Source organism: Cololabis saira, chromosome 1, assembly GCF_033807715.1.
Source record: "Cololabis saira isolate AMF1-May2022 chromosome 1, fColSai1.1, whole genome shotgun sequence".
In the NCBI taxonomy this organism is placed as follows: Eukaryota; Metazoa; Chordata; class Actinopteri; order Beloniformes; family Belonidae; genus Cololabis; species Cololabis saira.
This window is the reverse complement of record NC_084587.1, coordinates 51,972,817-52,000,503: the sequence shown is the minus strand read 5'-3', so window position 1 is coordinate 52,000,503 and position 27,687 is coordinate 51,972,817. Positions and strand designations below refer to the sequence as shown.

Genomic DNA, 27,687 nt, shown 5'->3' with positions numbered 1-27,687 from the left:
GTGCTTTATTTCTTCATAACTCTCCATTAAAAGATGTTGCTCATTTGGTGTGAAGTAATTTATCTGTTGTAAAATCAGTGAATCTGTGATCGATCTCATGGTCTCTTGAAGAAAACTGTAGATGCGCATTTACCTGAGTTACTGACACCTGGCTGAACAAAGCCGCGCCTGCTGAGCTGGTTTGGTCTTTGTGAAATGGATGAATCCAGGATGAACTGATGGCGAGATGTGAAGCCTGGATTTATCTTTTATCCTGGATTTCTGAATCCTACTTTAGTGAAACCGCCCTCTGGTTTCTCCCAGAGTGCTGTCACCCACGGCTTTGTCATCATGCAGAATGCTGCGCTGTGAAGCGTCTGAAACGTCTCCAGGTGTCACCAAACAGTGTGGAAAATAAGAAGAAACTTGATGTAGAGATACAAAAGCTGTGTTGGTTCATGAAGTAAGAAGTACGAACAAAAAATGAAGAGTATTTATGCTCAATAAAATCAAGACATACATAAAATAACAATAAAATAACAGAAGTGGATATGAGTCATTTTTGACCCATATTGTGCATTAGAAAGGTAGTGACTCAAAAAAGGGGTTTTATTCAAAAATAAGGATATTTCATGGTTAAAAACAAGTTAATTGAGGTATAGCTTGAAGCAGTGGTGTAGTCTATGTGATACGCAGGTTTACGCCGTATACCCACTAGAACAGGGGTAGGCAATTCCGGTCCTCGAGGGCCGGTGTCCTGCATGTCTTAGATGTTACCCTGCTTCAGCACACCGTGATAAAAGTACCTGTGTCATTAACAGAATTGTGCAGCCCTGGATGACAAGCTGATGACGATGATTAATTAGAATCAGGTGTGTTAAAGCAGGGAAACATCTAAAACATGCAGGACACCGGCCCTCGAGGACCGGAATTGCCTACCCCTGCACTAGAAAATGTCCATGATTTGCGTTTACCCAGTGGTCCGTGACGGTACTGCAGGTGGTCCGTGGAAAAGCTAAATTAAATATAAAATAATTTCTGTTTACGTTCATTGCAAAATGTCCCAGTTCAAATCAGTAGGAGGGTAAGCAGTTGTGTTTCGTGCTATTTTGTTCAGTTTAAACGATACAGAACAGCTCGGAAAAGAAACTGCTTATGAGCCACAGATAAGTAATAATGTAGTAAATACAGTTAATTTAGGTAAAAAGGTAAATATATGTAGATAAAGGTTATATTTAAACTTTACCCAGAACACAGAGTATCTTAGCTATCAGAGCAACAGATACATTTTCAGCCAAAATCAAAAGCTCCAGAGTATTTAAGAGTTCAAAAGTGATCTCACTGATAGCCCTTAAAGGAGCCGTCTGTAAGAAATGGCCAAAACTCTGTACTGCAGCCACTTTCAAAATATTGTTGAGCGGCGTGTACCCTCCCCCTCCTCCCCCCGACCAGAGGTTGCCAGGTAGGCTGCAGAATGCAGCAGGAACGTAGGCTGCCATGGCTGCGATAATTAGAGCCGAGCTGGCAACCAGGATGCCGAAACAATACTAACTTGGTGATTGGGAGATAGGTGGAGGGTGGAGCTTCAGGCCAAAACAAAAAATGACAACATAAACATCAGTTGAGGGCTGCAACTCCTCTTTTTAAACTGGAATATCCTGGCTTGAGTGCTGTTGTCAGTGACATAAGTATTTGAAATGAACATGATTTTTAAATGTCTGATGACATATCGGGGTCATTTTATGATTTGTTTTATTATTGCTCTTACATACAGCTCCTTTAAAGTTTAAAGTCCTGTTCAGCTTGCTGTCCACCAGCCGAGTGATGGATCAGCTGTTTTGTTTGCTTCAGAGTGTGAAAAAGTATGGATATTTTATCTTTTTGAACCTTCATTTGTTGAGGTGAAGTTTATTTGTTAAATATTTGGTTTTGTCTGGTTTGAAGCCAATTTAAGGTGTTTTTTTGTTCATTTAAAATATGTTCATTGTTACTACTACTGATGAGCCTAAGTTATTATTATTGTTCATTCATTGATTGTTACAAGTATTGTGATGCATACAATAAATTAACAAAAAAATAGGTATTTTTTATTTATTTTTTTTAAATTTTTTTATTCATATGCACAATGATAACACAGTAATTATTTTAACATACAAGGACAAATAATTGTGCACGAGAGGAAAAGAAGCCAGAGGGGCTTATAAAAAATCCTCCCCCTCAATACAAAATCACAAAAACAAATCAATCAATAGAAAAAGAATAGAAAGGAAAAAAGAAAAGGTAAAAGAAACAAAGAAAAACACAATAAACACACAAACAAAAAATATCCATAAAATGGCAATTTCATTTCAATTAGAATAGCCTATTGATTTTGCCTAGATAAGAGATTCCCCACCAAGCTGGTCCTAAACATTTTTAAGGATGACGCAAACTTAAAGTTATTCTATGCAACTTCCTAGAGCTAGCAAGATTTGAAAGTGGCGCTTCCTCTAAGCCCCGCCCCCCCCGCCCCCACCCACAAGCGCTCCGTCCAAAGCCTCGCCCCCACAAACACGAACGCGCACGATTATTAAACATTTTGGACAGCACATTTACAGCAAAACTACCCCATGTCTCATTCACCTGTAAGCGTGGCCGGTTTTAGGGGGGGCAGGGGGGGGGCTGTGCCCACCCAAACGTGCATCCTGCCCACCGGCGTCTCCATCCCGGAGAACGCCGGTGCACGGCACGCCAGCGCTGCGGTGCGCTGCAGGCTGTAGAGCCACGGCTCCGCCGTAGCCTACGGCGTACCCTACGGCGTCTACGCCGTAGCCTTAAAATGAAGGCATCTGATTGGTTCTTTCCCTTCCTGGACCTGGACCAATCCGTATCATTCGGACCGAATGGGCGGGGCTTAGAGGTGCCTCTTTCAAAATTCTTGCTAGCTCTAGGAAGTTGCATAGAATAACTTTAAATACGGACAATAAAGGTTTAGATTTGCCATATTTGAACATATGTATATGACGTTTTAAAATGCCAATAATGCTTTTAATAAGATATTCCACACTTTTATTCTCAGATACATATCCATGTAAAACAATTTGAACGGAGCAGGGGTCTATGTTCATGTATTTAATGCTCATGAGGTTGTGCAAAGTTTCCCATAACATATTTGCAGATTAACAAAAAAGGAAAAAGCTGTTCTTTCAAGTTCATTACATATGTAGCAGTTAACACTGTTCATTTTAAATCCATGTCAAATGAACTCGTTTGGCGGATAGAAACCATGTAGAGTTTCTTTATATTTTGGTGGGAGGACAAATCTTATAAATGTTAATATTCATTTTATTTGATCTTTCCTTTCATGAATCATAAAATTCCTTCATACCAGACCAGGGGACCATGTCTTAAAAAAAATATCATTATATTTTTTTGTGCAGTAAAACTTAACCATTAATATTGATACACTGTAATTTATCTATTGGTTTGTTACTGGTCCTGTCTCTCTGCTGCCACCTTCTGGAAATAAGTGATGCATTACATCAATTTGAAGATTGACTGAAAAAATATACTTATTTGACTATTACATAATATACTTGTTACGTATTTGACTGCAATTTGTGTCACTGAAAAATATAAGTTTTTAATGTTAAGTTGTTATTCCTCTTTTTGTCTATTTTGTATTTATACAGTGATTTGGCTTTAAGTGGAGGCTAAGCATGTACATATAAAGAAGATTGGGGCTACTTGCGGGGCTTAGAGGTGCCTCTTTCAAAATTCTTGCTAGCTCTAGGAAGTTGCATAGAATAACTTTAAAGAGCATATTGCAGGTTGGAGACCCGTGTGAATCAATGTGTAGGAAAATAATGTAGGAACTGAATTTTCATGGAAATACGCATAAATATATACTACAGTGACCTCCGGAGTTGTTTTTGTGAGAGTATTTTACTTCCGCATCTGAAAAAGCTGAACCGGAAGTGAAGTATCGGGAGGGAGCGCAGTGAATTTCAACAATAGGAAAAATAATGGATCTTAATGTTAGTTCTGACACTGAAGAGGTTGTGAATGTGTATTCACACCAATATGACGGGCCACAGCCTTATAATTACGAACCCGTTAGGCCCCCCACGTTCTTTTGATTGACAGCTGAAACTTGCTTTTTAAAAGGCTGATTTATGGGTCCGCGTTACACCAACGCAGACCCTACGGCGTAAGTTACGCGGCGTAAGTTACGCGGCGACGCACCGAACGCTGCGTGCGCCGCGTACCCTACACCGTAGGCTACGCCGTCGATTTTACGCGGAACCATAAATCCGCCTTTATTCACTGCAGCACCCGCCCGTGCGCCTTCCTGAAAGAAACTCCGAAACTCCTTAAAAATGGGTGAGTACTTGTAATCTGTCTACGTTTGTACTTCCTAAACAGAAATCAGGCTTATTATCTTCTCTTTTTTCTGATTAAATGCATCCAAAATAGCCGGGTATTTTTAAAACCGAATATTTCCCCCCCCCCCGTTTATAAAATAATCTGTATCCACATTACATAGTTGTTAAAAAAAAAAAACTTCCACACTTAACCGAAGATCTGCATTTTCGACCACATTCATAAGCATTCCAAACCTCTAGATCATCTGTTCCTCCGGCTTTCGGGCCGCCTCCGCAGCGCAGTTTCCCCGGGATCCGCGTCTCCTTCTCGTGTAACGAGCTCGAGCTCCCCTGTGTCCCTCCACGGAGCTGCCGTGTTAAATCCACGCAGCTCTACGCTGTAGGGTACGCCGTAGGGCTGCGCGTCGCCGCGTACCCTACGGCGTAGGCTCTGCGTCGGTGTAACGCAGTAAGCAGCTGTCCAGAGCAGAGAGCATTTATTTAATAAATAGCTTGGAGGACAGATGGTGGATCATCTGTAGTTCTGGGTCGCACGTTAGACGTCAGACTCAGAGCAGATTTGTTGTTGTTTTGGAGCATAATGTGACGTTCGAAAACGCAAAACTGCTCTCTGTCTCTGTCTACACGCATCTACATAAACAGAGTTTTCAAAAATCTTCACTTTGCCCGGAGTTTTTTTAAACATTTGTTTATTTGCGTTTTCATGTGGATGACAGGTCCAAACGTAGGAAAATATCTTCGGTTAAGCAGATACCCGGCTACGTGTGTACGGGGTCTGCGCAGTAAGATGGGCAGAGCTGTGGAGACGTCTCCCTGGTGCTGCGTCATATGACGCGGTGTTCGAAAAAAAAAGCGTTTGTACGAGCTTGGCTAAAATCAGCCACTTTTTCCTCTGAATACGTGCCCTTATGTCTTGTAAAACATATTAAATCCTACATTAACTTCTCACATAGTCATTTTCACATAAGGTCAGGTATAATTTTTGAAAAAATTCTGACCTGCAATATGCTCTTTAAGAGACCGATCTAAAGAGTTCCAGAGTTGCGGGCCATGAAATTTGATAAAGGATTGGTGACTGCAGGTAAAAGACAAAGAGGTAAATGAAAGTTCTTCCCACCTCTAACTGAATAAGAGTGAATATCTGATGATCCATCCATCCATCCATCCATTGTCCACCGCATTATCCGAGTCTGGGTCGCGGGGGCAGCAGTCGGAGCAGGGATCCCCAGACTTCCCTCTCCCCGGACACTTCCTCCAGCTCTTCCGGGAGGGCTCCAAGGCGTTCCCAGGCCAGCCGAGTGACATAGTCACTCCAGCGTGTCCTGGGTCTTCCTCGGGGCCTCCTCCCGGTGGGACATGCCCGGAACACCTCACGAGGGAGGCGTCCAGGGGGCATCCTATACAGGTGCCCGAGCCACCTCAGCTGGCTCCTCTCGATGTGGAGGAGCAGCGGCTCTACTCCGAGCTCCTCCCGGGTGACAGAGCTCCTCACCCTATCTCTAAGGGAGCACCCCGCCACCCTGCGGAGGAAACTCATTTCGGCCGCTTGTATCCGGGATCCCGTTCTTTCGGTCACTACCCAAAGTTCATGACCATAGGTGAGGGTGGGAACGTAGATCGACCGGTAAATCGAGAGCTTTGCCTTTCGGCTCAGCTCCTTCTTCACCACGACGGACCGATACAATGACCGCATTACTGTGGCCGCCGCACCGACAGGCCCTCACAGAACCGGTGACAAAGGGCAGCCCTGCCGGAGTCCAACACGCACCGGGAACAGGTCTGACTTACTGCCGGCAATGCGAACCAAGCTCCTGCTCCGGTCATACAGGGACCGTACAGCCCTCAGCAGAGGGCCTCCGACCCCATACTCTCGGAGCACCCCCCACAGGATGCCACGTGGGACACGGTCGAAAGCCTTCTCCAAGTCCACAAAACACATGTGTTATCTGAAGTGTTATCTGATGATAACAGAAAAAAATGATGAAAAGTGCCTGGAATGTCTTTTTTGAAATGAATGAACTTAAACATAAACAGGCATGTTTAAAACACATTAATAGAAAAAATTGATAATAATTTAAATTTGCTAAATAAGGGTGCAGAAGGTGCTTGATGAGTAGAATAGGAAATCATTCTCAAAAATCTTTTCTGAATTAAAAATAATTGGTTAAGATACGAAGAATAAGAAGCGCCCCAAACAATGTTGCAATATGTCAAGTATGGATAAATTAGACTATAATATAATATCATGAGACAGGACTGATTAACTAAGAAAGAATCTCTTCTAATAATACCATAGGACTTCATCATTTTTTTGTATACATACTCAATATGTTTTCCCAGGACAATCTTTCATCCACTAAAACACCAAGACATTTTACACATGAAACTTGTTGGATTTCAATATTATTAATTTGGAGCTTTAAATCCTGCTCAGGAAAAAAATTGTTTTTGTTTCTAAAAAGAATATAATTAGATTTATTTATATTCAAGGAAAGCTTGTTCGTCTGGTATGACTTTATTAATCCCCAAATGGAAATGTTTATTCAGAGGTTTGTCATTACATGAACAAAAAAAGCTTTGAATCTGAATCCCATTCACTAAAGCTCAGCCTACAGTATAAATGTTAAAGACCAGTTATATCAACATGTTAGGAGGCAGCATCAGAAACAAGGTGGTGATGGTGCTTATGAGGTGTTGGACGGGTGGGATGGATGAGTTTGGACACTATACCCACTACAAAAAAGTAGACTACACCACTGCCTTGAAGACTAAATTATGAAATTAATTTATTGCAAAGATATAGAAAAAAAAAGATAATCCGGGTCACTTTTGACCCATGTTGTGCATCCAACGGTTAATGTTGTGCTCTGTGGAGAACAGTGTTAAACTGATTGTCAACATTATTCCTGCTGAAGACCAAAGGGAAAGACACGAGCCTCCACCTGCACCAGTGTGTTTGCTGCTCACACTTTATCTCAGCTTTATAAAGAAATAAACACCAACACGGGATTGTTCTTACTTCACACCTGGGGGCGTACATTTGGCCATTTAATAAAAGCCTTTTTTAAGTGCCCTTACGTATTTCACGGCACTTTAAAACAAAAATAAGAGAGGAAATGTGTCGAGCAGCGCGGCCACTCGGGGACGTCTGAAGTCTCCCGGGACAAACCGCAGAGACATCCGAGCTGGACATGAGCTGGACCCCCGGAGACACGAGTCCGCCGTCCTCTCTGCTCACGGCGGCGTCTCACGCGGCTCCAGCACTCAGTTTTCCTCCTTTATCGACGAGGAGAAAACACAAGCGGAGCCATCCGTCCGCCATGACGGAGCGGCGCCACGGGTTGACTCTCCACGGTTCTCATGGTGTGTTTATGTTCCGTCGGAGCTCCGGCTTCTCATCATTAGCAGTGACTCTCGCAGCAGCTCGACATGGCAGAAGTAGCTCCAGCTCCGGCTCCGGCCAAAGCCGCCAAGAAGAAGGTGTCCAAGCCGAAGAAGGCCGGCCCCAGCGCGGCAGAGCTCATCGTGAAGGCCGTGGCCGCGTCCAAGGAGCGCAGCGGCGTGTCCGCCGCCGCCGTCAAGAAAGCTCTGGCCGCCGGAGGATACGACGTGGACAAGAACAAAGCCCGCGTCAACACCGCCATCAAGAGCCTGGTGACCAAGGGGACCCTGGTCCAGACCAAGGGGACCGGGGCCTCCGGCTCCTTCAAGATGAGCAAGAACACTGACACGAAGGCCAAAGCTCCCGTGAACAAAGCGGCTCCTAAAGCCAACAAGCCCGCCGCCAAGAAACCCGCAGCAGCGAAGAAGGTGAAGAGCGCAGCAGCCAAGAAACCAGCAGCGGCCAAGAAGAGCCCCAAGAAGGTGAAGAAGCCCGCAGCGCTCAAGAAGGTCGCCAAGAGCCCCAAGAAGGTCGCCAAGAGCCCCAAGAAGGTCGCCAAGAGCCCCAAGAAGGTGGTGAAGAAGTTCCCAAAGCCAACAAGTCCCCCGCCAAGAAGGTGGCCAAGCCCAAAGCCAAGAAGGCAGCACCCAAGAAGAAGTGAAGCATCACTGCTGGAGGAAATCAAAAAGGCTCTTTTAAGAGCCACCACCTCATCCTGAGAGTTGTTTTCCTATCGGTTTGGTTTTTCTCAACAATAAATTGCACAATTACCTTCAATGTATCAAATGTACATTCAAGGGAACATTACTATATTTTATTTTACACAAAAGTAAAATCACACTTTCAAAGAATTTACAAGAAAAAGGGTTTCAACCCCTTTCTCTTTTATTTGTAGTTGACTTTTTAATCCACTATACATTTCAGAGTATCTTAATCAATAATTCACTCATGGACTTCAGCATGTCTTCATGTGGCTTATTTTACTACTGAAAATAAATCCAGGCGGCCTGAATGTAATTAGATTTTATGGTTGTAGAATTGCCAAATGTGCAAAGAATCAGTGCTCCTGCCCATTCCTTTCCCAAGATAACTTCAACTTTCAATATCTGGCAGTTATTCAATATTACTGTGTGTTCTAACTGTTTAACAGATAAGGACACTTTTTGCAGTATCTTAGTATTTAAAGAGTACCAGTATTTTAAGAGCCACCACATCTTCCTTAAAAGGGAAATTGTGTCACATAAGAAATATTGTTTTCTTATAAGAAAATATTTGTGTACTCATGTAACTGCAAATTTGTTATTGATTACATTTTTATAAGTTCAAGTCAGTTATGTATCCTGTCAGTTGTCATTTGGTTTGCAACGCTGATATTTCTTGTTTTTTTCTTGATTACAGTTCGTCATAAATTTGACACAGTCCATCAGTGTCTTAATATCTTGAGCAATTTAGTCATTTTCTACTTTTGAAATGTTTTGATAAAAAAAAAAAAGTTTTTAGAACAACTTTTATTTAACCCAAATGTCAGAGTACAGCAGCAGAAATCTACTGGATTAGTACATGTGTGTAGAGGGAAAAAAAACGTTTTGGTATGACAGTGGTATAAAAACAAATATAAACATGAAAATAATGTTTTTCTTCCAATTACGAATAAATTCCACTAACTCAAATGTACAATTTTCATGATTATTGTGATATGTAGTTATTTTTTCATGTGAAATTGACAGAATTTAAAACTTGAAAATGTCTTTTGTTACATAAATATGTAAAATAAAGGGGTGAAAGATGGAGATGCAGGGAATACAGGTTATAAATACTAACTATACTAGTGTATGTTTAAGATCTTATACTGCTCATTAGATGTAGCCTATTAATTATAATGGAAGAAGAGCTAAACTATTAATTGAGGGAATCATGTTGTGCTTTGCAACAATGTAGCAACTATGAATGAGATTGCTGGAAGCAGCTCTTTAGTGGTGATGTTGGTGGCTCTTAAAAGAGCCGTTATGGTTCCAGGGGAGACGGTCTAAGCTCTCTCCCCGCGGATGCGGCGGGCCAGCTGGATGTCTTTGGGCATGATGGTGACCCTCTTGGCGTGGATGGCGCACAGGTTGGTGTCCTCGAACAGCCCCACCAGGTAAGCCTCGCTGGCCTCCTGCAGGGCCATGACGGCGGAGCTCTGGAAGCGCAGGTCGGTCTTGAAGTCCTGAGCGATTTCTCTCACCAGCCGCTGGAAGGGCAGCTTGCGGATCAGCAGCTCCGTGGACTTCTGGTAGCGGCGGATCTCCCTCAGAGCCACGGTACCGGGCCTGTAGCGGTGAGGCTTCTTCACTCCGCCGGTGGCCGGGGCGCTCTTCCGGGCGGCCTTGGTGGCCAGCTGCTTCCTGGGGGCTTTGCCTCCGGTGGACTTACGAGCGGTCTGCTTGGTTCTGGCCATGGCGACTGGTTCTGGATCAGGACAGTAATGCTGGGAGAAGCGAGACTCGCTGCTCTTAAAGTGTGTGACTCGGTGACGCGGTCCAGACCTCCGCTCCTGATTGGTGGATTCTGCTCTGCAGCCCCGCCCCGGGAGCGAGCTCGCGCCTCAATGTGCGCCGTTTATTGGATAGAATCTTTTCAAAACTCCCGCCTAGTCCGGAGCCCCGTCCCATGCTGGCTCTCTGTCCCGGTTGTGTAAGTTAGTTAATTTGTTTATTTATTTTATTTATTAGTTTATTTACTCCCGTCACTAGAAACCAACCCCCAGCAGCTGGGCAGTTATAGTGTGTAAACTGGTAAGGAAAAAAGATTGTGTACTTTTTTGGAGGACGTGTTAGAGGACAGGGACGGGTTTTCTCCGCCTTAATCTACTGCAAAATCGGTAATATATTTTATCAGTTCCTATTTCTAAAGAGCAATTTCTTATTTCCACATTAGATTAACAGACACTTTTGGATTTGAACAGGTTACTTCTAAGTTTCTGATGCAACATTTCCTTTATAAAGTAAATCATTTCACAAACATGCTATTATATGCTATATATATTTAATTACCTCTGAAAACCAGTTATTAATTACAGAGCCTCACTTCAACCAGCAGACAACCGATGAACTAGTTAGTGCTATAATCCAAAACGGTAAAATGTTGATTTTTTTTAAACAATCTGCACTCAGTCATCTCGCATCTCTAGACGTATTTATTGGTCGTTTCTTCTGAGACACTTTAGTTTCCAGTAACTGCAGATGTTACTGCTCCATAAAACCTTTTGTGCTTTAAAGTTTGTGTTGTATGTGGATTGATCTTTAGTGGTTTTATACTGTCATTTAGCAAACGCTTTTATCCAAAGCGACTTATGTGAGAGAAGAACAAACACAAAAATCACAATATAATGTAATTGTTATACGGTTATCATAGCTCTTGAAGACAGATGTGTGGCTCTTAAAAGAGCCGTTGTGTTTCGGGTTCAGCAGCAGCTTTACTTGGCCTTGGCGGCCTTCTCGGTCTTCTTGGGCAGCAGCACCGCCTGGATGTTGGGCAGCACGCCGCCCTGAGCGATGGTGACCCCCCCCAGCAGCTTGTTGAGCTCCTCGTCGTTGCGGACAGCCAGCTGCAGGTGACGGGGGATGATGCGGGTCTTCTTGTTGTCGCGGGCAGCGTTTCCAGCCAGCTCCAGGATCTCAGCGGTCAGATACTCCAGCACAGCCGCCAGGTAGACGGGGGCGCCGGCACCGACGCGCTGAGCGTAGTTGCCTTTACGCAGCAGTCTGTGGACACGACCCACTGGGAACTGCAGTCCTGCACGGGAGGAGCGGGTCTTGGCCTTCGCTCTGGCTTTCCCTCCGGTCTTTCCGCGGCCGCTCATGTTGATAATGTCTTTCTGGAACTGGTGTCAAGAGAAACTGTGTCTCCGGCAGCGGAAAACCTCATTAAATACCGGAGAGCGCGGGACGAGTCCTGCCGCACCAATCAGGACAGAGAGAAACGAGGCGGGAGTTTTGAAAAGATTCTATCCAATAAACGGCGAAGCTGGGGGCGGGGCTTCGCTCCTGGGGGCGGGGCTGGGCTGCAGAGCAGAATCCACCAATCAGGAGCAGCGGAGACTGAACCGCGTCACCGAGTCACACACTTTGGATTGGAGTAACTAAAGTAATTTATACGGTTAACTAATCGACAGTAAAATTCATCATGTTTAGAAAATAAAAGACCTGAGTCTTGCTTGGTTTGCATTCTATGACAAGAAAAGTTGTGGATTTTTTTATTTATTTTTTTAAAATATACCTGCTTGGTTATCTTGAATTTGGAAGTGACAGTCTCCTATGTAAATAAAGATATATTAATCACACATTTTAAATTGTGAAACATTTTTCTCTCTTGAAAATGTAAAAGGAAACTTCCTCCCATCCCACCTTCTATCAGGTCCAGTGGAAAAGAATCAAAACGGGATTACAAGATTGTTTTTCTGTGCCAAATCCTCCAAAGTTTAAACTACATTTCATAAAATGAATAGAAACATACTGGAAAAATGTGACCATGTTGACATAAGTAGTTTCTTAATGAATGCATCAATAAACATGCGTTTAATGAAAAGAAATAACAAAACTAAGACTGATATGGAGATGTGGGGGCTTCTGTGTTTACTGGTTGAACCCAATACGACACAGCAAATATACCATATACGGTACCAGCAAAGATGCTGGTTGTGATGGACAGGTGAAGCTTTAGGAAGCATTTAAGTCTTTTCAATTCAATTAAATTCAATTTTATTTATATAGCGTCTAATACAACAGATGTTTTCTCTAGACGCTTTCCAGAGATCCAGAACATGAACATAAACATAAACATAAACCCCAGAGCAATTATTATATAAACAATGGCAGGTAAAAACTCCCATAGTGGGAGAAAAGCCTTAAGCCAAACAGTGGCAAGAAAAACTCCCCTTTAGGAGTTTTTTTTAAACGGATGCCCAGTTTGGCATCCGTTCACTCCAGCGCCAAACGTCCTGAAGCTTACCTGTGCAGAACCGGGTCAGGCAGTAGCTGCTGCTGTCTCGCCGCCGCGAGGCCGTCTGTGTGCACGCGTGTATTTACACATCCTAAACCATACCTGTCCAGTTTTGGATTTAAAAATAAGGGACATTTTCCACTGCCAGCAATCCCTCCATCCCAACAGAGGTCCAGTATGTTACATTTTGAGACAGGTTTATAAGAAATCTAAAATAACGACCTGTCAAACATCTACAAACTACAATGATGTGCTCATAGCCTGATAGGCCGACTTTTGTTGACACTGAAATGCTGTGGACATTCTTATTCCTATAATAGAGCCTAGATGAAAACACAAAAGGGAATTAAAGCACATTTATTTATTTTAAATATTCTCAATTAATATACACATTGATTGTCTTCAAGTGAAACACATTTTTAATTTGTCATTTTAACTCATGTGGCTCTCTGCCCCATCTTGCTCCTCTTTAAGGAAGTAAATTTGGTATCCCATTTTCAGAGATATTTAAACAAAGTTTTCGCTTTATTGGCAGTAGCCTTCTCTGGTTACATCCATCCATCTCTGAGTTGTTGCCACTAACCTCGCCAGAACCAAACTACAGCAGGTGGCAGTTCTCACGAGGCCGGTTACAATTCAGTTAGGAGAGGCACAGGAATGCTCTTTAAAAATATTATAAAACGAGAAGTTACTAATACGGGAGGACGGTGGGAAAGAGGTAAAACACAGTAGTTTGACAGGTATGTCCTAAACACACATTTAAATTAGACTCAGAGGGAGCAAAGTCCAACCTCGCAAACAGTTTAGTCAAGCAGTCATTGGAGTTGAGACATTTTTAACTTAAAATTATACAAATTAATGCTGATGTTCAACAAATAAATCATCTTACAATTTTTTTGAAAAAAAAAAGTAATGTATTTTACTGTCTGGTACAATTATTTTAATTAGAATCATTCAGCTCCACCATGTCAGAAGGTATTTGATGTGCTTTAACAATGCTGAATGGAATAAATGATTTCTGTCATGTATTACTTGCACCTTTGTGGATTTATAATTTTTAGTTTATTCTTAACCCCGTTAAATTCTGTCATTCATGCGTCAATGACTATATAATTTCTTATTTCAACCCATGTGGGTTATAGTTTATTATAGTTTTTGCACACGAGTCAATAAGATAACAGCCCAACCTGTTCATGCGTGGTAGCAACTCTCCTGCAACGTAAAACAATAGTTACAATGAACGTATATGTAAACAATAGCAAATTGTTACAAACCCCAGACTAATGATTATTTACTAATCATGTTAAAGAGTTGAAGGAAGTTTTATGCTCTGCAGATTCAGTGTGTGGCTCTTAAAAGAGCCGTTGGTTTGTATTGGGTGTTGGTCTACTTGGAGCTGGTGTACTTGGTGACGGCCTTGGTTCCCTCGGACACGGCGTGCTTGGCCAGCTCCCCGGGCAGCAGGAGGCGCACGGCGGTCTGGATCTCCCTGGAGGTGATGGTGGAGCGTTTGTTGTAGTGAGCCAGACGAGACGCTTCAGAGGCGATGCGCTCAAAGATGTCGTTGACGAACGAGTTCATGATGCCCATGGCCTTGGAGGAGATGCCGGTGTCGGGGTGGACCTGCTTCAGCACCTTGTACACGTAGATGGCGTAGCTCTCCTTCCTGCTCTTTCTCCTCTTCTTGCCGCCTTTCCCGGCGGTCTTGGTCACGGCTTTCTTGGAGCCCTTCTTGGGCGCGGACTTGGCGGGTTCAGGCATGTTTCCTTCTCCAGAAACGAATGAACTGCTTCGGTCAGAGAGGCTGCTTTTATGCAGCTGCAGGCAAACCGCGCTGCGCCGTCGCTCCTCTGTGATTGGTCGAGACTCCGCTGGTTGTTCAGCATGCAGACGCCTCCTCACTGCTGCTGCTGCTGCTGGTTGTGACGTAGCCGTTTGAATGAACAAACGCCACAGACATTTTTATTCCTGGAGTGTTGCAGCACAGCCTCTCTACGAAGCTGCTGCTTTTATCAGACCTAGTATGTTTATCTTATATGTATTTTATTCACAGTACTTTTTTTTTGGCGGTTCTCTCTGGAGCAGCTGGATATCGACACACAACCGACCGTTACGTAACAGTTTTTTTTTATCTTTATTTAAATCTTTAAATACAATGATAAATTAAGAACAAGGGTAACATACAAATACAGAGATTCGAACACCATATTGAAAATAAATAAACAAAATAATATATAAAGGACAAGACAGTTGAATTTATTAATTAAAAGGATAAATAAAAATAAAAACAACATAATGTGCGAGAGTAGGTTTCCTGTAAACAAATTTACATACAGATGTCGATGGTCTTTTGTGCATTTGTGTTTTTTGATGAGTAAATTGTCATTATATATTGATCAAGTTCTTTTTTTAGTACCAGGTACAAGGAGTTCAGGCTTTCTGTGGATGAATTTGGACTTGTGTAAAAATAAAGCGTCCCTATCTTTGTGATTAAAATTATGAAAACCAAAAATATCATTCTTAAAATAAAGATGAAAATCAGGAAAGACAGAATCAACAATATACTTGTGGAAGTCCTTCCAGAATTTATAAGTGAATTCAAATGACCAGAATAAGTGAGAATATGTCTCAGGATGCCTTTGGCAAAAAGAACAATTAACGTCTATGTCCTTCTTAAATTTTGAGAAATATTGTTTTGCAGGGTAGAATTTGTGTATCAATTTGAAAGAGATCTCTTTGACTTCATTTGTTAGAAAGAATCTTTGTGGTAACGACCAAACTTTTGTCCACTCAATAATAAAATGTGGCTGGTGGGATGGAGGTTAATCCATCCTGAAACAAGGCTTTTACTTTGGCATTCGGAAGCTTAGCAGATGAAAAGCAAACACTACCAAGAGAAGACTGAGACACATCAGGAGGGTTGCATGATAGAGAACTGTAGGAGTACCTGAATAACATGCACAGACCAGAAGGAATAGCATCAAACACGACTGGAAATTCTCTAGGTGTTATTGGTACATTATATCTCATTAGAAATTTGGAGTAATTATACAACAATCCATCTTTTTTGAACAATTGACTAACCAAAACAATTCCACTGTCAAACCATTTATCTAAAAATAATGTTTTGTTTTTGTAAACAATATTACAGTTGTTCCAAATTAAGCAACTTTGCGGAGAGAAATTGTGTTTGTAAATCAATGTCCATGCTAAGAGGACCTGTTGATGGAAGTGAGAAAGTTTTAGTGGTATTTTTTGAATGCTATAATTACAGAGCAGCAGGAAATTAAGGCCATCTAAGTTTGAGAATACATGGTGAGAAATACAATTCCAAATAGATGTGGGGTTTTTCAAATACTTTTTGATCCAATTTATCTTGAAGGTATTATAAGCGCGTCGAAATCAATACAATTCAAACTACCTTTGTCATAGGAGCTTAAAGTGACAGATTTTCATAAGTAGTGGGTTTACCGTTACGTTACAGTCTGTTTTCTTCTCTTTGCTGAGTGACGTAAACCCTCTGGAACTGTAGACCTGGAAAAAAAAAATAACTAGGCACACTCACATTGCGTGGACAAAGAAAATACATTAAATCAATGAATAAAATGCTCTCAGTATTTTGTTCAACACTTGAAAAAACTATAACAATCTAAATTAAATACCTGCACGCCCTCCTAATTATTTTAAATTTACTCTCATTTGACTTTTATTCGTTTTCCAGTTTCATGTGATGTTTGGACCATTACATCGTGCTCCTCAGGCAGATCAGTAAACACTTTAATCAGCAGATGTAAAACACCAGACTGCAACAGGATGTGGAGAAAGTGGAGCTGGACTGAAATGAGACCCAGCGGTGTTTGGTCGACATGCTGATCAAACTTGGGGCTAAACTCATCGTAACCAGGGAGTTCTGGTTCAAATGAGCAAGTCAGTCATGGTTTGTGGAGTTGGACTCGCCGCTGCAGGACCAGTATCTTTCTACCTGCTTGGCCTCGTGTGGTGAAGTTACACATGTGCTGCCAGTGAGCAGATTGAAAAGGAAGTTTGTAGGTTTATAGTGGACTGAGAAAAACCGGGATGAAGGTTATTTAACACATTGGTTTTTTATAGACCACAATATAGCGATATAATAAGTATTAAAATAAAGAGGTATAGGAGCTCTTATGGTTGTAGTGGGTGGCCCTGAAAAGGGCCGTTGTTTGGTTGAAACGGTTAGATGGTTTAACCCCCGAATCCGTACAGGGTGCGTCCCTGTCTCTTTAGCGCGTACACCACATCCATGGCGGTCACCGTCTTCCTCTTTGCGTGCTCGGTGTAGGTGACGGCATCACGGATCACGTTCTCCAGGAAGACCTTCAGCACACCGCGGGTCTCCTCGTAGATCAGACCGGAGATACGCTTCACCCCCCCGCGGCGAGCCAGACGGCGGATGGCGGGTTTGGTGATTCCCTGGATGTTGTCACGGAGGACTTTACGGTGACGCTTAGCGCCTCCTTTACCGAGACCCTTTCCTCCTTTTCCTCGTCCGCTCATGTTGAATATGAAGTTAGTCAACAACTGAGCTGGAACTACGTTCACCACGTTATTTACCTCCTTTCTGAGGACGTAATAGAAGACAGGGGCGGACCTAATATTCTTCTCCTCATTAAAGGATGCTGATACCAGATCGTTCAGTGTGTTATAGCGCCACCTACTGGGACACAATAGTTAGTAACTTCACATCCTGACATGGATGCGTTCAACAAATATAATGTTGGTTTATTGGTTATTATCTGGTACATTTGACGTTTGGAGTGGTCTTTCAAATGAACCAGTAAATGATTATTTTAAGTTTTAACCATTTAATTTCGAAAATCTATACCAATTTCCCATGAAGGAATAATTTATAGGACGCATATATATATATATATATATATATATATATATATATATATATATATATATATATATATATATATATATATATATATATATATATATACACATTACTGGATCAATTGTATTTCTATCATTATTTTTTTCATCATTATTTTTGAGCAGTGTTAAAAGTTGGCCCAAATGTTTGTCATAAAAATAAAAGAAAATACCTCTATGGAAACTTATTTTTTTTGTTTATGTAGCGGTCCCGGCTAAGTTTCCGCTGGCAGATGTATTGATAATCCTCTGGAAATATTGAAAATATTATTCAAAAACCAGCAACGCAGGACAACAGTTGCTCATTTTCCATTTAACCGGATTATTGTTTATTCTCATTTAATTTTGTAACTGAAATCATGAATTATTTTCTGTTATTTTGTCTGCTTTGCATTGAAGCACAGGTTATATCAACATTTGGATAACATCAAGACAATATGTTTTTCAAAGGTCTATTTTCACAAAAATATCCCCTTACATATTTTCCCAAAATAAACTCATTAAAATCTGTATAAAACCAAAGGTAAACATTTACCATTTAAATCACGTTCTGTCTATCATCAATCATGTCTGCACTTCTCGCTTATACACATGTCTTTGTCTCTCAGCAAGTTCACTTTTGCCAAGAAGGCAGCACCCAAGAAGAAGTGAAGCACCACTGCTTGCAGAAAACGAAAAAGGCTCTTGAGCCACCACCTCATCCTGAGAGTTGTTTTCCTATCAGTTTGCTTTTTTAACAATAAATTGCACAATTACCCTCATTTATCAAATGTACATTCAAGGGAACATTACTATATTTTATTTTACACTAAAGTAAAATGACAGTTTCAAAGAATTTACAAAAATCAGGTTTCAACCCCTTTCTCTTTTATTTGTAGTTGACTTTTTACTCCACTATATATTTCAGAGTATCTTAATCAATAATTCACTCATGGACTTCAGCATTTCTTAATGTGCCTTATTAACAGATAAGGACACTTTTTGCAGTTTATTAGTATTTTAAGAGCCACCACATCTTATAAGAAAATATTGTGGTACTCATGCAACTGCAAATTTGTTATTCGTTACATTTTTATAATTTAAAGTCAGTTATGTATCCTGTCAGTTGTCATTTGGTTTGCAACGCTGATATTTCCTGTTTTTTTCTTGATTACAGTTTAAGTCATCAAAAAAACAAATCTAATCTAACTCTCAAACATGCCTCACCCATCATGTAGTACTACATACAATGTGTTTTATTTTTGGTTAATCTATTCATTGAGCACTTTGTATCAAATTTAGTCATTTTCTACTGATGAAATATTTTGATTTAAAAAAAAAAACAGTTTATAGAACAACTTGTATTTAACCCAAATGTCAGAGTACAGCAATGGAAACCTACTGGATTATTACACGATGTCTGTAGAGGGAAAAAAAAAAACGTTTTGGTATGGCAGTGGAATAAAAATATAAACATGAAAATGTGTTTTTCACTATTGTTCTTCCTCCAGTAATTATTATTGTTATCATTATTATTTGCATTCCACTAAACTCACATGACAAGACTGGGGGGCAGTTTGGGAATGTACAATTTGTACGATTATTGTTATAATATATACCGGTAGTTATTTTTTTCATATGAATTCAATGTAAAACTTGAAAATATGTATTTTTTCCCATAAATATATATGTAGAATGTAAAAAGAGAGTCAGTTTGAGTGTGTGACGCAGAAGCTTAATTCAGCCTTTTAGGCTGAATTAAGCCTAAACACCAACGCAGAGCACATGCCGCAGCCGTGATGCCGTATTGAACCCTCTCCGTCTCTCCATTTGGTCGTGGTGCAGTACCCCCCGCGACCGCTAGTTAGCGATCTTTTTCTGAATGGTTTATCCGACTTTTTCAGTCACAGTGAATCAAAGAGATAAGGACAACTATTGTGCAAAAAAAACAAAATAAAAAAAATCACACATGAACGAAGAAAAGAGTCCTGAAAGTTCACGACTGCTTCAAACCGGAAACCGGAAATGCATTGCTCCCAAGCGAACCAATCACAGCCCTCTCCGTCTGCGTGTGGTCTGCGTCGCTCGACGCGTAGTTACAATTTTCGGGAGGTGCGCGTCAGTGACGGTTGGTTTAATTCATAGAGGACTGACACTGACAACTTTTTTGGCACTCTTTAGGCACTTTGTTAAATGAGGATTAATAATGTCATGCAACAAAAAATGTCTTGAAAAAAAAGTAATGAGGAAATACAAAATATTCAGTGACCTGCAGAACATACAACTATAACTCAATACAACTATAACTCAATACTCAATACAACCTGTTAAATGTTCCATATCTTCACCCATCTCCTCTTTTATCTGTACATGCTTACAGCAGGATTTCTACAAATAGAACATAACCATCATACAAAGGCTCCAAAAGTGTGACCTCTTTTGTCATTTGCAGACACAAATGACTGGCAAATCTCCTCTAGTCAAGTTTGTCAAGATGCTCTTGGTGGATGTGGCAAACAGCCACATTGTTCAAGAGCTTTTGAGTCATCGAAGAGTGCAGCCAGGTCTTGAGCCTTCTTAAGGCACTAAAACTTCTCTCTGCCTCTGCTGAGGAGCATGGCACAACAAGAAGAAGCCTGACCAACACTTCTACTTGAGTGAACAGACCTCGAACCTCTGGCAGCATAGCTCTCAATGTATCCACCACTTCACTGACTGTGCTGCAGGGATACTGAAGTTTGAACATGGCCAGCTGAACCTCCAACGAATGGCGGTTTAGTTCTGGGTACAAACTGACCACATCCACATCCTCCACCTTTCCAGTTATTAACACATTATATATCACTGGCGGCTGGTGACTGAAAAAATTGGGGAGATTGGGAGGAAAACCAACCCACGGCGTCATGTTATTTTATATTACCGTATTTTCGCGACCATTCGGCGCACCGTGTGAAAAGGCGCACCCTCATTTTTGTGTGTGGATTTAAAACACACATACGGCGCACCGACCCAAAAGGCGCAGTCTACAGACACGGAGCTGCGCACACACACGTGCCGCAAAACACACACATCCCCTGCAGAACACACACACAAGCACACAAGTGTGCTTATTTAAAAATAGAGCGGAGCAAAACTTAGTTTGATTGTATTTTATTTCAGTTTTTACATTAATCAAACCCTTCAAAGTCCCGTCTCTCCTCGGAGCGGAACCCGTCTCTCCCCGGAGCGGAACCCGTCTTTCCCCGGAGCAGATCCCGTCTTTCCCCGGAGCGCATCCCGTCTTTCCCCGGAGCGGAACCCGTCTTTCCCCGGAGCGCATCCTGTCTTTCCCCGGAGCGGAACCCGTCTTTCCCCAGAGCGGAACCCGTCTTTCCCCGGAGCAGATCCCGTCTTTCCCCGGAGCGCATCCCGTCTTTCCCCGGAGCGCATCCTGTCTTTCCCCGGAGCGGACCCTGTCTCTCCCCGGAGCGGAACCCGTCTCTCCCCGGAGCAGATCCCGTCTTTCCCCGGAGCGCATCCCGTCTTTCCCCGGAGCGCATCCTGTCTTTCCCCGGAGCGGAACCCGTCTTTCCCCGGAGCGGAACCCGTCTTTCCCCGGAGCGGAACCCGTCTTTCCCCGGAGCGGAACCCGTCTTTCCCCGGAGCGCATCCTGTCTTTCCCCGGAGCGGAACCCGTCTTTCCCCGGAGCGGAACCCGTCTCTCCCCGGAGCGGATCCCGTCTTTCCCCGGAGCGCATCCCGTCTTTCCCCGGAGCGCATCCTGTCTTTCCCCGGAGCGGAACCCGTCTTTCCCCGGCGCAGTCCGAATTTCCAGACCTGTCTCAGCCACTTGATCATCGTCCCTTCATCCAGCCACCCCTTTTCACTTTACACATCAAGCAAATCCTTAAAAGTCTTCATCTTCTGTTTACGCATTAAACAGCTCAGTGGATGGTCTCATTCACGTCCGCAACTCACGGGGGCTTCACCCGCCCCCTTCTCCCTTTACCGTTCTCATGGTGGCCGGCCTTACATTACCGTAATTCAGGTAATAGACACGGTGCACCGTTTCATAAGGCGCCCGGCACATTTAAAAAAAAAATAAAAAATGTATGTGCGCCTTATGGTCGCGAAAATACGGTAGTTGACTACTTATCCCTATTTTCTTATATTCAACAAAAAGTAAAAGAATGGCTTACAAGATTTCTTAACAACAACATCATTTTATTCAATCCTGTTGTTTCCAGATGAACTATACAGGCCTACTACAGTATTTATCAAGGATGTGAGGTGTAACAAGAAGCAGGCCAGTGTTCAACACCTGTCAAGTCACCCAGTACGTCACAGTGGGACTTAGTTAGAAAATAGTTTTCTAGGGACAAAAAAAATTCCCAGAATGCTTTTAGCCGTCATACAGCGAGAAATATATATTTTACTTTCATAATATTCACTCAGTGAATGTACATAATCACTTTTTTGCACGTTTTTTGCAACCTCGCCAGAATAAAGGCTGATTTCTGTCTGCCTGCCGGCTCCGGAGCTGATTTATGGTTCCGCGTTACACCAACGCAGAGCCTACGCGTCGACGCACGCAACGTACGCCGTACCCATACGCCGTAGGCTCTGCGTCGATATATAAACGGGCTGTGTTTGACCATGGAACAACGCAATTTTGCTGTTTGGCCACTCAAGGTAAAACTTGATAACTTACTTAATTTCTTATGTCCATCTCGGCATCTCCACATCGGCTTGCCTCAGACTGACTGAATGTTTTGAATGATGCTGCTGCTGCTGCCGTGTTAAAAAACAGAAGTAAAACGCGGAGTGGATTTCTGTAGATATGGGTAATCTCCTACTCATAAAGTGGAACGGATTTGATTGTGAAGCAATGAAAACACGCTGGACTAGCAAATGTGGGGGGGTCCGAACAACTTTTTTTCAAGAGTGGGGGGGACGCGTCCCCCCCAAAATAAATGGTGGGACGCGCATGCGCAGAACCATATGTCGGCCTTTTCTCTCTCTCTCTCTTCCTTGCGCATCTGAAGCGAAGGGAGGATGGTGACGTCACACCTGCCAAACCGACAGGAACAGGAGCATTCCTGGGATACCGATCCCTATTAATTTCCAATGCTCACCAAAGGCCAATCAAAATAAAAAAAAGGTATATAATAACAAAAATGTGACTACACTTTTGTGTATGTCACATTGGCAGCTCACCAAAGATTGCCAAGTGAACAGAAGTGACAGGTCTGAGCCATCGTGTGTCCGTCAAAGAGCTTCCATCATCGACACCAGCTGCTGTTCTCAGAGTCCTTGAATCTGATTTTAGAGACACAAGCTATGGGGAAAGAGAAATTGCCACACCAAAAGCAAATCCAGAGCTCATGGTAGGAGATTCTGAGATAAAAACAACACAAGCACTTCAAATAAGATAAGATAAGATAAGATATCCTTTATTTTCTCCCTCAGTGGGGACATTTATTTTCGTTGTCAGCAGTACACTTAGCACACACATGCAGGGGAGGGGTAAAAAGACTGAAAAGTCAGAAATAAAAAAATATATTAAAAAATATATAAAAAAATACAAAAAAAAATACAAAAAAAATACATATAAAATATGTATAATCACAAAATATGAACAGTATATACAGTTGGTTGAAAGAAGAAACAGTGCAGAAAAGCAGGTGGAGTGTTGTGAGGTAGACTGGCAGATTGGCAGATATTGCACATCTTATATTATTGCACATATTATATTATTGCACATATTATTGTCCACTGGCTACTGAGAGCAGGCGTGGTTATACAGTCTGATGGCAGCGGGGAGGAAGGACCTGCGATGCCTCTCGGTGGTGCATCGTGGGTGACGAAGCCGGTCGCTGATGGAGCTCTCCAGGGCTCTGACAGTCTCATGAAGGGGGTGGGAGACATTGTCCATGATGGAGGACAGCTTAGCCACCATCCTCCTCTCCCCCACCACCTCCACCCGGTCCAGACTGCAGCCCAGGACAGAGCCGGCTTTCCTCACCACCTTGTCCAGTCTCTTCCTCTCTGCTGCAGTGATGCTGCTGCTCCAGCAGACCACCCCATAAAAGATGGCCGACGCCACCACAGAGTCATAGAAGGTCCTCAGGAGGCCGTCCCTCACTCCGAAGGACCTCAGTCTGCGCAGCAGGTGGAGTCGGCTTTGGCCCTTTTTGTAGAGAGCCTGAGTGTTAACAGTCCAGTCCAGTTTATTGTTCAGGTGAACACCCAGGTACTTGTAAGAGTCCACAATCTCTATGTCCTTTCCCTGGATGTTCACCGGCGAGGGGGGGACTTTGTGCCGGCGGAAGTCCGCTACCAGCTCCTTCGTTTTCCCCGCATTAATCTGGAGGCGGTTCCGCTGGCACCAGTCCACGAATCTGTGATTCAGTTCTCGGTACTCCGTCTCGTCTCCATTGTTAACGAGACCGACGATGGCGGAGTCGTCCGAGAACTTCTGGAGGTGGCAGGTTGATGTGTGGTGGGTGAAGTCGGCTGTGTAGACGGTGAAGAGGAGGGGGGCCAGGACGGTCCCCTGTGGAGCTCCGGTGCTGCAGACCACCGTGTCAGACACACGGCCTCCTGTCCTCACAAACTGTGGTCTGTTTGTGAGGAAGTCCAGGACCCATGATGTCAGCTGCTGGCAGACTCCAGGATGGTGCAGTTTGTCCCCCAGCAGTTCTGGTTGGATGGTGTTGAAGGCACTGGAGAAATCATAAAACATGATCCTCACAGTGCTTCCAGTCCGCTCCAGGTGGGCCAGGGACCTCTGCATGAGGAAGATGACGGCGTCCTCAACTCCGATGCTCGGCCGGTAGGCGAACTGCAGCGGGTCGGCGGTGGAGCTCACCAGGGGGCGCAGGTGGTGGAGGACCAGCCTCTCCAGGGTCTTCGCCAGGTGGGATGTCAGGGCCACCGACCGGTAGTGGTTGAAGTCGCTGGGGCGAGATGACTTGGTGAGATGTAGCAGGGAGGGGGGTTGAGGTGAGAGTCCTTGGAGCAGAAGAGGCTCCAGTCGGGGGAAGTTGCAGCAGGGCTGGGTGGGTGGTGGGAGGGGTGTCTGGTTGTTCAAACCAGTTGAAGAACCAGTTCAGGTCATTCACCCACTCCTGGTCCCTGTCCAGCGCAGGTCTGGAGTTGCTACGTCCTGATATGGTGTTCAGGCTCCTCCAGACCCCGCTGATGTCGTCCCGCTGCAGTTGGTCTTCCATCCTCCTCCTGTAGCTGCTCTTCCCCTCCCTGATCAATGAAATCAATGTAGTTAAGGAAGAGAATTTCCTAGAGAGATTTGAAAGATTATCTAAGTGGCATACTGTAATGAACTTAGTAGCTTGAATCCTACGGCTAGCAAAAAGAGACAAATCTCCAGAGCTCATAACAGTTGAAGAAAGGAGAAAGGCTAGTTTAGTGCTTGTGAGACTAACACAGAGAGATGCCTTCAAAGAGGAGATACAGAAGCTCAAGCAGGGAAAATTGTCACATATTAATCAGTTGTTTAAGTTTGATCCAGTACTGCAGGAGGCTGTCCTCAGGGTGGGAGAGAGATTAAAAGCAGCTTCCTTACCTCTCGACCGGAAACATCCTGCCATTTTGCCAAAAGATGGTGTTGTCACATGCCTGATCCTGGACTACTGTCATGAAAAAACTCAGCATCAAGGCAGAGGTCAAACACTCAATGAAGTGAGAGCAAATGGCTACTGGATTCTTGGTGGCAGTAAAGTTGTGGCAAATCAAATCAAACAATGTGTCCCATGCAGAAGAGCTTGCAGGCCTACATAAACACATAAAATGGCTGATCTACCTGTGAACCGAGGCCGGTTTTAGGGGGGGGGGGGGGGGTGGGCTGTGCGCACCCAAACGTGCGTCCTGCCCACCCAATCAAAGTTATGGGGGTCCTTTATTTGTATTAAATAAATCATTTTTATTATTTTATTTTTTTATAAATATAAAAAAATATCACAGAATATCTGTACCGTTTCTGATTGGGTGGGCACTGCGCATCATTTTTAGACACAACCATGAACGCATACCGCAAAAGTTGTGTCTCGGCGGAGGGACCCGACGTCCCAGCAAAATGAGCACAACAGAGAATTGTTCAGAACCATAGACATGTAACAGCACACAGAGCGCACACTAAAGGCTGATTTATGGTTCCGCGTTACACCAACGCAGAATGGTGCGCGTCGTAGCAAGGATCAGAACTACGGTCCCAAGCCCGGGTAAATGCAGAGGGTAGTGTCAGGAAGGGCAATTGGGTATGTTAATGCTGAGGAAGAGAAAACATATGGGAATATGAACATGAATGAATATAAAAAGATATTGTAATGGTTAAGACATATATGACTGAAGGAATTGTGAGTTATATATATATATTGTGAAGATGATTGATAATAAAACAGATGTGCAAGGAAAGAGAGAGAAACGCACTCAAACTGACTCTGTCCCGTGTTTTTCCCTGTTTATTCAGGTTTACCTGGCAGAGCAGTTTACAAAAAATATAATCTGTTACAAAGCCACATCCTGGGCGTGTAACATTAGCATACTGTGGAGAAGATAGATGAACTGATATGATGATACCATAGTTTTCTATGCATTTCGGAGGTTTGACCCCCCAAATTTTTTTCGCCCGCGCCGCGTTGACGCACGGGCAGCATCGCCCACCCTACATTTCAGTCTGCCCACTTTAGTGGGCCTCGCTAAATCCGGCCCTGCTGTGAACCGTATCAACCCCTCATCACCGTTCACATTCTGTGGGATGGACTGCTTTGGACTCTTTCTAACTAAACAGGGCCGGAAAGAAAGTAAGAGATATGGTCTGATATTCATTTGTTAAGCATCAAGAGCCATTCACATTGAGATGCTTGAGGATCTAACAGCAGATGCATTCATTAATGCTTTTTGATGTTTTATAGCTATCCGAGGACCCGTAAGAGAGATCAGATCAAGGAAAACATTTTGCAGGGGCTAAGAATTAACTCTCAAAAGCTCTAAAAGAAATGGACAAAGACAGAGTGGCTGCTTATGGCACTTTTGCACTAGGACTTACTGAGCCCGACTCGGCTCGTCACGCCTTTACCCGCCTCTACCCGTTTGTTTTTCCACGGCCAGGGGAGAAGTGGGCAGGTTGGGGTGAAGCTGCTGTGACGTACTCGATTGCGCAACCGCTTTGTTCGTGTCGGTGCTGATGAGAAATCAGCTGGAGCCGCGAACGGCTGAGAGTAAAACAGCCCGTCTACATCCCTTTTTTAATTCTCTCGACAGCCACCAGGTTTATGAACATCTGCACCTCAGAGTTGGATCACCAAACAGACGTTTTGCGCTTTATAATAAAATCGCTGCGAGCAGCGGGTCGCTCTCGCGCTGACTCCCGCTTCCTGATTCAAACGTCTGCCGGCCCCGCCCCCGACCAATCAGTGGCGTGGAGGGTGGTGACGTCAGAAATAGTCCCTGCTCAGCCCGCAAAGAACCTCAGCAGAATGGTTACAGAAAAAGTATCGGCTTGGAGCGGCTCTACCCGTCTCAGCCCCTAGTGCAAACGTGCAAGACGGGGCCGCACCGAGCCGAGCCGGGCGGAGGCGGGACTAGTGCAAAAGCGCCATTATTTAGCAGAGAGACAGTGTGACTTTGTAATGAATGTACCTGATGCTAGTCACATGGGAGGTGTATGGGAGCGTCAGATCAGGACAGTGAGGAGTGTTATGACTTGGGCCCACTCAAAGAGTGTTGGGAGGTTAGATGATGCATCCTTGAGAACATTTTCTATGAAGCCATGTCGATAATAAACAGCCATTCTCCACGACGCAATGTTAAGATTGTAGATGTTGTCATTCTCAAAAATGAGGGATCTTCTCGCAACGAATGGAGACTGGGAAGAGTACTAAGTGTTTGTACAGATAATGATGGTCTGGCGCGTAAAGCCACCATACAAATAGGTAACAAGAAACTAGGAAAGAAAGGTCAAAGGCTCACTAATCCATCCATTATTGAGTGCCCTATTCACAAACTTGTTGTGTTAGTGGAAAGTAACTGAATGTATTTCCATAGTTACCAAAATGTGTAACATGTTCTTGTGTTGAGAGATGCATAACC

At 43.4% G+C, this 27,687-nt stretch overlaps 5 protein-coding genes across 5 annotated transcripts; 1 reads left to right on the top strand and 4 right to left on the bottom strand.

Annotated features, from left to right (window-relative positions):
- Positions 1-7,772: 7,772 nt before the first annotated feature.
- LOC133442670 (histone H1-like) lies at positions 7,773-8,444 on the top strand. Its single transcript, XM_061720629.1, has one exon. It carries the CDS (start codon positions 7,773-7,775, stop codon positions 8,442-8,444), a length of 672 nt encoding a protein of 223 aa, XP_061576613.1.
- A 1,307-nt stretch (positions 8,445-9,751) lies between these two features.
- On the bottom strand, positions 9,752-10,172 carry LOC133448222 (histone H3). The gene has a single exon (XM_061726565.1). The coding sequence runs from the start codon at positions 10,160-10,162 to the stop codon at positions 9,752-9,754; it is 411 nt and encodes a 136-aa protein (XP_061582549.1). The 5' UTR covers positions 10,163-10,172.
- Positions 10,173-11,179: 1,007 nt separating this feature from the next.
- Positions 11,180-11,584, bottom strand: LOC133448322 (histone H2A-like). The gene has a single exon (XM_061726740.1). The coding sequence runs from the start codon at positions 11,564-11,566 to the stop codon at positions 11,180-11,182; it is 387 nt and encodes a 128-aa protein (XP_061582724.1). The 5' UTR covers positions 11,567-11,584.
- A 2,489-nt stretch (positions 11,585-14,073) lies between these two features.
- On the bottom strand, positions 14,074-14,469 carry LOC133448429 (histone H2B-like). The gene has a single exon (XM_061726949.1). It carries the CDS (start codon positions 14,464-14,466, stop codon positions 14,092-14,094), a length of 375 nt encoding a protein of 124 aa, XP_061582933.1. The 5' UTR covers positions 14,467-14,469; the 3' UTR covers positions 14,074-14,091.
- A 2,457-nt stretch (positions 14,470-16,926) lies between these two features.
- On the bottom strand, positions 16,927-17,245 carry LOC133448531 (histone H4). Its single transcript, XM_061727137.1, has one exon. The coding sequence runs from the start codon at positions 17,236-17,238 to the stop codon at positions 16,927-16,929; it is 312 nt and encodes a 103-aa protein (XP_061583121.1). The 5' UTR covers positions 17,239-17,245.
- Between the last annotated feature and the right edge of the window lie 10,442 nt (positions 17,246-27,687).